This window comes from Scomber japonicus, chromosome 10, assembly GCF_027409825.1.
Source record: "Scomber japonicus isolate fScoJap1 chromosome 10, fScoJap1.pri, whole genome shotgun sequence".
NCBI lineage: Eukaryota > Metazoa > Chordata > Actinopteri > Scombriformes > Scombridae > Scomber > Scomber japonicus.
In genome coordinates, this window is record NC_070587.1 from 2,091,975 (window position 1) to 2,101,847 (window position 9,873).

Genomic DNA, 9,873 nt, shown 5'->3' on the forward strand with positions numbered 1-9,873 from the left:
ACACTACACACATTAGCAATTATATCACATTAAGAGAAAGTCTAATTGTTGTGAGTCAGATCTTCGGTGCCTGACTAGGCGCACAGCTATTAAAATGTTATGAAAGTATGTACAGCTCACTTTAATGAGAAGGCAGGGAGAGATCCGGCAGGAGGGGAGATTGCAGGAGAGATGAGGAGGGAAGGTGAGGTAAGTTGATGCCTATTGTGTGCAGCTCAGAGAATGAGATATTTTATAGCGCACAAAGAGTCACCCGGAGCTCGTTGAAACATGATTATCCAAATCTGTCCTCCGTGCACGTGTGCCCGCACCCGCACGCACACACGCACCAAGACTCTTAAGTTCTCTCTTGCTGCTTTGCTTGCTTTCTTCTTGCTCTACGCCTTTTATTCCCACACAATGTTCATTTCATTGTGAAGCTAATGACTCTGAAACCTTTTTCTTGTGTAATTCAACAAACTCCTCAGCCGCCCACAAAACAAATATTTGCAAAACATGGAAAACAACGACCAGAAAATGATTGGCTTTTAAGTGTAGTGTAGTGTAGCACAGGAGAGCTGGAGAGTTCCTCAGAGGAAGAAACAGTGTTGTCACCAGGAACAGAGCAATCAAAGAGAGAAATATCATTACCAACTGAAACACTGGTACAAGGGTGAAAAGCATTAATTATTAAGATTCACACATGGTGCTCTGAATAGCAAGTATAAGAGGTACCATTTGCCTCCAAGATGTCGTGTTTGACACTGAAAATAGCTCTGAAATGCAGTATATTCAACCACTCTGCTAACGTACGAAGACAGCTGATGCAAAAAGCACTCAGGATCTAAAATGTTAAACACTTAACAACTCTACTTCTAATTTCAAAGTAAGTTCCATCATTTGTTTAACGATTTATTTGTACGTTCAAAGTCTGTCCAGGACCATGTGTGGGTGGTGCACAACATCCTGCAGTTAGCCTACCAGGTATCGTCATATTTTCCATCCCTGGTACCATTTCAAATGATGAAATGTGTCAACATGTTGGAGCGTAACATAAACTCCAGGCATCCAGAGCACAGTCTGGTGAGCAGGGGAGCCATTTGTTGGTTGGCGAATGAATCATTCAGAGCTCAAAAGGCAACACGCAGATTAAATGTTTGAGTACGTCGCGTTTACTACATCAGCAAGACCATCATACGGTTACAATGTGGTGGACATTTTATCATTAGAGCAAGGGATCTTTGAGATGAGTGCAGGGAATTGAACTGTGCTGCAGTTTACAGCAAAGGAACACTGTTGTTATGGTTAACTCGGTGGTTTGATGCTATCAGATAGAAAGCAGTGTTTCTGTAGGCAGGGACTTCTAATGCTTGCTCATTTGTCTCCATCTGTGAGGATTATGGAAGGTATGAAAACAGACACCCGATTTTTCCAAGAGCCCAAAAGTGAGGGAGGTGAAAACTCGCTTCAAGCTAAAAACGTTAGCAGTAAAAATGTTGTGGTTTGGAGAAAACTACATAGAGACACGACTATAAGAAAATCTGCCAAAGGTTTTCTCAATTAATTGATGTTTTTTGATCTATAAAAATGTTGATAACTATTTCCTAAAGACCAAGATTCAAACATCCCACAACCCAAAAGATGCTCATTACTATAAGAGGACCAGTGTTGGGCAGTAATGTGTTACAGTAATTACATTACAGTTACTAATCTAATTAACACTGCTGTAATGTGTTGCCAAAGAGAGAAAGAGTCCTAGTTATGCAATCCTATGATGAAGTGTACATGTGGCAGGTTTTTGGCTTCATTCACAACTTTCACAGGAATGAACGGGAACCTGCCTCCAACACAGTATCCAGTTCTGTAAATACATCAGTGGTCAGAGTAGAGTAGATCATGCTGGATACAAAAAGCTAAATGAAAGGATAGAGGATGAGGGAGAGAGACGGAGGCATGCTTTACACAGCTCTAAGTGTGTGTCATTATTTTAAATTTGTGTCATTTAAAGATTGTTGCAGCACTGTTGTCTGTTGTAAGCTTTGTGTGAACAGGAAAAAGAGTTTAACCATCAAAAAATACAACATCTAATTTACTGAAGCATATAGCAGCACAGTAATGTAGTAAAAAAAAAAAAAGGCATTGACGAGAAGGCCTCTGGTGCTAGCAAGTAGCGATGCATGCACTCCAACTAAACCACAGAAACTGGATTGTGAGGCAGCTTCTGACAGCAGAGTGTCACACAACTGTTCCTGCAGAGGACCCGGCCTCTGCTTCCATGGCGTCAGCCAGCCGTAATGAAATTGACTTTTTTTTTTTTTTTGTATTTGAGACAGAGCCTGAGGACAGCTACTCGGCAGAAAAAGAAGTAATGGCCTATTTGAGGTCAGGGGGATATAAGGCTGAGACTCTGAACCAGTTCTCATACGTCAAAAACATTTACATGAAGTAGTCAGAGCACTCTAACCCCATCTAGTAGACCTGTGGGTGGGTTTTTAGTGTAAGAGGTTTGATGCTCATTCCTAGAGGGAACAGACTGTCAGATAAGAGGTTTGAGAAGTTTCTGCTAATGAGATAAAATCATTGTTTCATTTCTGAACATTGGGACCTTGCTTAACATGTCAGGACAGCCATATCAGTGTAAATGATGTGTAATGTAATGTTTTGTAAAACCATGAGATATTCCTTGCTGCTCTTGTGGAGAGAGAGTTATTTTATTTTTTTATATATAAGTAAAGATTAGGGCTGTCAGTGTTAACACGTTAATCGCAAGCCTCAGCTCCACCAAAGGACCATTTTGGAGTGTGGGAGTCGCAGCAGAGCCGTGATTGATTCCCAGTTAAGACACTCTGGTAAGAAATGTTTTACATTATGGGCTTAAAACTGCCTTCAAATGGAAAATAACAGGATTTTAAACATGCAATTCAAAACGCCATTAATCGCGATTAACTATGGAAATTCTGCGATTAATCTCGATTAAAAAAATTAATCGTTTGACAGCCCTAGTAAAAATATAAACACACTGTATCCCATCAGGTGTGAGAGGTTGCAGTGACTCCTCCTGTAAAGTTCATTATTATTCTAATAAATCGGATTCAGTTCTAAAAGAAGCCGACTGGCTAAACAGGTTGTACGTCACTTTTTCGGTAGGGTGCGAGAGGGGGGCAAAAGTAAATGGCGAATATAACTAATAATGTAACTAATTACTTTTGATACTAAGTAATATGTAAAGTAATATTATTGCTTTTTAAAGGAATAGCATTTTATTTAACCCTTTATCGGACACTCATTGAAAGGAAGGAAGGAAGGAAGGAAGGGAAGGAAGGAGGGAGGAAGGAAGGAAGGAAGGAAGGAAGGAAGGAAGGAAGGTAGGGGGAGGAAAGAAAGAGAGAAGGAGGGAGGGAGGAAGGGAAGAAAGAAGGAAGGAAGGAAGAAGAAAGGGGGATGGAGGAAGGAAAGAAGGAAGGGAGGAGAGAAGGAGGGAGGGAGGAAGGACAGATGGAAGGAAGGAAAGGAAGGAAGGACGGACGGAGGAAGGAAAGAAGGAAGGGAGGAGAGAAGGAGGGAGGGAGGAAGGACAGATGGTAGGAAGGAAAGGAAGGAAGGACGGAGGAAATAAGGAACGAGGGAGGGAGAAAGGAAAAGAGGAAGGGAAGAAAGAAGGCAGGGAGGAAGTAAAGGAAGGAAGGAAAGAAGGAAAGAAGGAAGGAAGGAAGGAAGGAAGGAAATAAGGAAGGAAGGAAGGAAGGAAGGATATTTTGGGATATTTACAGAAGTTACCAAATATAATTATTTGCCCAATAAAGAGTTAACCACCAACATATTAGTTTGCTTCAGAGTTATGAAACTTATAAAACTGTAATAGTGAGCTTGTTAAGAATCTGGTTGCTATTTAAAAAAAAATCAGCAGACTGGAACAACGTTAGCTTTCATTTTCTGGTAACTGTATGGAAAAATCTGGCTGTTCATCTGCTGAATGTTCCACTCCTCTGCCATTTGGTGCGGAGTCTAGTGCACAGTTGGTTTTTCAGAGCTTTCTCATTTAACCCTTAAACAGGCCGTGCACCTCAAGTAAGGAAGGAAGAAAGGAGGGAAGAAGGAAGGAAAGGAGGGAGGAAGGGAAGGAAGGGAGGAAGAAGGAAGGAAGGAAAGGAAGGAGGGAGGAAGAAGGAAGGAAAGGAAGGAGGGAGGAAGAAGGAAGGAAAGGAAGGAGGGAGGAAGAAGGAAGGAAAGGAGGGAGGAAGGGAGGAAGAAAGGAAGGAAGGAAGGAAGGAAGAAAGGACAGATGAAGGAAGGAAGAAAGGACAGAAGGAGGGAACGTTTACCCTAACAGCTGAACTTAGATCTGAGGAAGGAAGGAAGGAAGGAAGGACGGAGATGAAGGAAGGAAGGAAGGAAGGAAGGAAGGAAGGAAGGAAGGAAGGAAGGAAGGAAGGACAGTGGAAGGACCCGGGAGGACAACAGGAAGGTTAAAGAGTCTGTATCTCCTGGTGCACGTTGCCTGTTAAAGGGTTAAAAGGCCCGTGGCTGCTGCTGGAGAGAGAGAGAGTGAATCAAAAAGAATGAATTTGCAGGCTGTAAAACCAAAAAGAATGAACTGAAAGATGCTAAGAACACTCTGCAGAGATGATGGGTAATAATTACCTATCCCTTTTAACATTAAACTTAACAATTTTATCTTTCTATAATATAAAAATATTGATTAGTGTGGATTTTAAAAATTTAACTGTCGAGGAAAAACTGCAAAGATACTAAAATGGGACCGATTCTGATATTGTTCCATTTTGTTAGAAATCACATGATGAATTAATTAGTTAAAAACATCCTTTAAATGAGCTATTTCTATTCTATTGAAATGCACAAGTTGAGGATTTAATAATTTAAACTGCTATTAAATGCAACTGACTACAATGCTGTCTAAAGGTGTGATACTGTAGACCTATAGCTTTTTCATTTGGCTTTCAATTGCATTTTATTTATTTATTAATCTGCCTTTTATTTCTATTTTACTTTTCTGTTTATTCCATTTTATTGTTTCTTCTTCATAACCCACTTTTTATGTCTATTTTACTTCTGTACTTTTCCTCTTTTACTCCTAACATCTCCGGTTTTACCCACTTTATTCTTATTAGAGACTTTATTTTATTATTATTTCCTTTAGTATAGTTTAAATATCTTTTATTAGCTCTTTATTTTATTTAGTTAGGGTTAGGGTAATCCTACCTCTGGTGTTTCTTCATTGCAGGTTCATGTTTGGAAAATGAGATCCTATATTTGATGATTTCTTTTTATTAGTTTGTTCTGAATATGTAAAGCATTAATGTGTTGCATCTCAATGTATGAAAAGTCCTACACAAATAATGATGGACTGACTGATTGATATGTTCTTGAAGAGTAGGCTCACACACACATACGCAGACAACTACAGATAGTAAAATGTCCTCAGCACGGTCAGACACAACCAGCGAGGAGTAGCTCTGTTATACTCACACTGAGCATACTCCTGCAGCAGGGCGAACTCAGCTGGGGTCAGTGTGACCCATTTGTCCGGGCTGCTCATTGTGTTCAGGCGTCGTCTCTCCGTCCAGCGAGCATTCCCCGGGCAGCAACACACAGACAGCGGGGATGTCACACGCTGGGAAAACATCAGACATTAGATCTCGTACCTGCTCCATTACTGTAACAGCCGCAGCCACATTTCTCTTTGCTTAATGGCAGAAAAGGACGAAGCAGGTTAAACTGTCTCATATGTGCAGCTGAATTGAGCTCAGAGCTGCAGATGGTTGTTGTTCGTAATGAGAGGATGTATTCTAAATAAAAAAAGGACAGAAATAGATTTATCAACACATACAGATATATATCATGAATATTATTTAGTTTCAGTTCTTGTAACAGTGATATTCAGGTCAGATTTCCCTGCAGCAGCTGTCAGCAGAGCGGCATCCAACATGTCCCTTGTCTCTCCATCGCCATGTTTTTCAAAGTTGTTCCAAGGACTTGACATTTTAAACACTGACGTTGGTGATTGTCAGTCAGACCAATGAAGGATGAAGAATTTAACGAGTTAACACAAGCCAGAATATAGAATTGAAAATTGATGAATACATTTTATAGATAGTGAGAAATGATGACAAGTTCAAATCACATTATAGCAAGTATTTGAGAAGCATTTAACCAAAGAAAGAAACAGCTATAGCATATGACGATAGACTATAAATATATATATCTATATATATATATCTATATATAGATATAGATATATATATACACTGTAATAATTTTCCTCCCATACATTTATTGACTCATGTTTATTATTATACATTCATATTATTATTTCTATGCAAAAGGTATTTAAAAACTGTTCATTTCATTTCTTTAATAAAAAAGAAGCCACAGATGGCCACAGCAAGAATTAAACTGTCAGCCCAGGGAGCAGAGTGAGCAGTATTACTGTAGTGCTACGCTCTATTAAACAACATAATGGGACATTAGAAATGTCATGGCAACATCTGGAAAATGGAAATATAAGCTATGATCGCATTTAATGTTGGTTTCTAAAGTCTTTGCTCTCCTTTAACACTCAGAAAATGTAGATCATCCATGCACACAAGCAACCGATAAGAAATAAAATGTATTTTAAAAAACAGTGTAAGTGAGCGTGTGTGAATCTAGTGTTAATTGGTTTTTGAGTGAGGCATCGTGAAAGGTTTTTCAACAAGTGGAAGGGAAGTGGAAGGGTCCTCATGTGAGAAAATGCCTGATATGGGCATTCAAAGCATTCAAAGCTGCGTTGGTCCGGCTTTTCAACAACCTTGCATCAACTGATTGCTACGATGACAACATGATCAAGTTCAAGCTAAATGAGCTTTTGTAGGCTGGTTCTTACAGTTTTGAACTGTGTCCAAATGTCCAAATTCTAGTGTTTCACTGGAGGTAAATTAGAAGCCTCCAGTGTTTGTTTAAAGCTACTGAAACAGCGTGTAGACCATCATGGTACATGCAATATATTACGTTTTGCAGCCGTTTTAAGACAAGCTGATGCACTCAAAGCCAAAACTTAAAGCATCGATCACTGGATAACAAAAGTGTGCCAAAAACATAATTCATTTCAGGTTTTACAGGCTCGTAAGATGCAGCTGTGGTTCATGAGAAATCCATCATATGAGAAGGTGGAAAACATGCCTCACTGATATCACTGTTTGATAAAATTCATTTGATGAAAGCCAAATGTCAGCTTGATATATTGTATTGCCAAGTTGATTAATCAGCTCCACACAGACACACAGTATATCATAGTTAGAGCTGATCAGTATAACATCTCTGGTTTGTTGGTGAGATGTTGATGGACTTGCTTTCCCTCTCATTTGTGTAGAATGAATCTGCATGTAATTGTATGTTTGTGTGTGGGTATCATTCAGACATCTGTGTGTTTGTGTGTGTGTGTGTGTGTGTGTGTGTGTGTGTCAAATCACCAGTGAAGCATTTGCCCCAATTACTGGGAACTGAAACCCTGGATCAACAAGTAGACATGTTCATTCGAGTGGAGGATAGATGTGTGTGTGTGTGCATGTGGATAAATAATATGCGTTCATCTTCTTGATGTTAGGTAGAAATGTGTGTCACTTTTTCTTTTTTTTTTTAACACTCACTTGTGTGGACATGTATGAGCGTGTGTGTGAGCATCCAAGCTTGAATTCATGTACAGAAAATGATCCGGTAATGCCACACGTTACCTAGTGGAACCACTGGATGAAAAAGGCAATTATATGAACAAAAGCCACGTAAATTATTAAGAGAGCATCAATATTATTAAACACAGTGCACAGAAAGGGAAAGAAACAGTCAACACAATGTGCAGCCACCAGTGTTGCTGTGTTAACACACTGGGTGCGTGGGAATCAGCCTCCCTCGCATAAACTTTGATCTGCCACTGGAGCTTAAGCTAGAAAACGCTCTGCAGTGTCTTATTTAATGTTTCACACACACACACAGCACGAGAGAAGCTGAGGGAGAATCTTCTTACTCATCTTAAATCTTCAATTCCAGCACGGCGATGCATCATACAGTAGTACTGAGGAGTATAGTGTATCCCTACTGTGTGCTGCACTGTAATCATCCTCTTTCTCTGCATCCTGACAACAACACTTGGCTGCAATCCTCTCAAACCTCAAACAAACCAAATCCGGCTCCAAGAATGTTATCAGATCAGCTTCAATGTCTTCCACTGGTGCAGTGAGGAGATTCAGCAGTGAAGCATCTTTCCCCCCGCCTGTGGATCCATGTGCTGCACTCCGACTGATAGAAGAAGATCTGAGCTGAAACACTGCTGGTGCCATGAAACACACACACATAGACACACAAACACACACATACACACAGATACAGTAGTGGCCACTGCGACACACACGACGGACGAGCACCATGAATGAGATGAGATATCAACATGCTGCTCACCTGCTGCGTAGCTGGAGAGAACCGCCTGAGAAGAGAGAGCTGAGAGAGAGAGAGGAGTCCTCCGAGCAGATGTTTTCAGGTGAAGCTCCTCAGTCACATTCCTGCTGTATCCTCCTCTGGATCTTCTGTCAACTGCAAAGACGGCGAGAGAGCGGGATGTTTTTGGTAATTAGATGGAGTGTGAGGGTCTGTGTATGAAAGAGAGAAGGAGCAACAGCAACAGCAACAGCAACAGCAGCAGCAGCCCTCTCCGCTGCATGTGAGTGTATGAGTATGTGGATGGTGTAGTGTTTGTTTTTCTCCGGCAGTGTCTAGTCAGAGCAGCATCGTCGGGGATGTGGAGTGGGGGGAGAGAGAGAGAGAGAGAGAGAGCGAGAGAGAGATAGTGGGGGTGGAGGGAGGGAGGAGAGGGGAGAGCAGAATTATCCAACACTGCTCTGCCTGCAATGATCAGTTTCCATACTCCCGCTCGGTCACGTCACATCCCTCCATCCCTCCCCTCACTCGCTGTGGTCCTCACCTCCCTCTGCAAAAAAAACCCCTAAAGGTCCTGTGCTCTTCTGCTTTCTCTTTCTCTTCCTCTCTTTCTCTTTCTCTCTCACTCTACTACTCATCCCCTCCCTCCTTCCTTTTCAAACCATTTCTTACTCCGGTCACTGTGGCACGCATCAGCCCCGGCCGCATTAGCATTCAACGCAGCAGGCAGTAAGTGCAGCAACCTGTGGGATATCCTCCCCCAGAGGGCTGAGTGAAGGTGGGGAAAAAAAAGAAAAGATTAAGACAGAAAGGGAGGACAGGAGGTGGATGAAAAATGAAGACAGGCAGAAGAAAAGAGGAGGAAGATGATGAAGGAGAGGAGGAAGTGAAGGCGGAAGATTTTGTGACCGTTTTCTCTCCTTTTTTTTCCCGAGGCGAGGACACAAAGACACGACACAAAAGAGGTTTGAAAGCATTCATATAGGAGACCGCACGCTCCATAACCATATACGTATTCTCATTAAAACAAAAACTCAAAAATCTATAACAGCATCATTATATTTGAGTGTCCAATTGTGAATCATTGCTGTAACATGTGCAACAACCCAACAACTCGATGCATCACATTATATTCTTGTGCAGCTGTCAGTGATAATTAAATGTATGAAATGTCAAATCACAGCATAGAGAACCCCTAACCACCGAGTGTTTATCATGCAGATCTTTTTCTGCTCTGCTCGTTGCTTTACTTTGAATGCATACATGTCCTCTAATTATCATTTTAATATATAAGGAGTGGTGAATGGGTGAATTATGTGGACACACCCCTTAATTGCAGCATATAACACAAACACAAATAAGGACCACATGTCTGTGCTTCCCTCCCCCTACATATCCTTTCCACCTATAAACCCATACTCAATCAGTATTATCAACATTTTCCACCTCTATCCTTTTCAAACATAT

The 9,873-nt window shown here is 41.0% G+C and overlaps 1 protein-coding gene across 8 annotated transcripts in view; it reads right to left on the reverse strand.

Annotated features, from left to right (window-relative positions):
• The window catches only part of dgkb (diacylglycerol kinase, beta), a 94,013-nt gene extending 88,470 nt beyond the window's left edge, over positions 1 to 5,543 (reverse strand). For all 8 annotated transcript variants that reach the window (XM_053327401.1, XM_053327400.1, XM_053327397.1 and 5 more), the window contains exon 1: positions 5,467 to 5,543. In XM_053327401.1, the coding sequence (XP_053183376.1) occupies positions 5,467 to 5,536 (70 nt within the window). In that variant the 5' untranslated portion in view covers positions 5,537 to 5,543. The remainder of the gene's footprint in view (positions 1 to 5,466) is intronic.
• Positions 5,544 to 9,873: the final 4,330 nt, after the last annotated feature.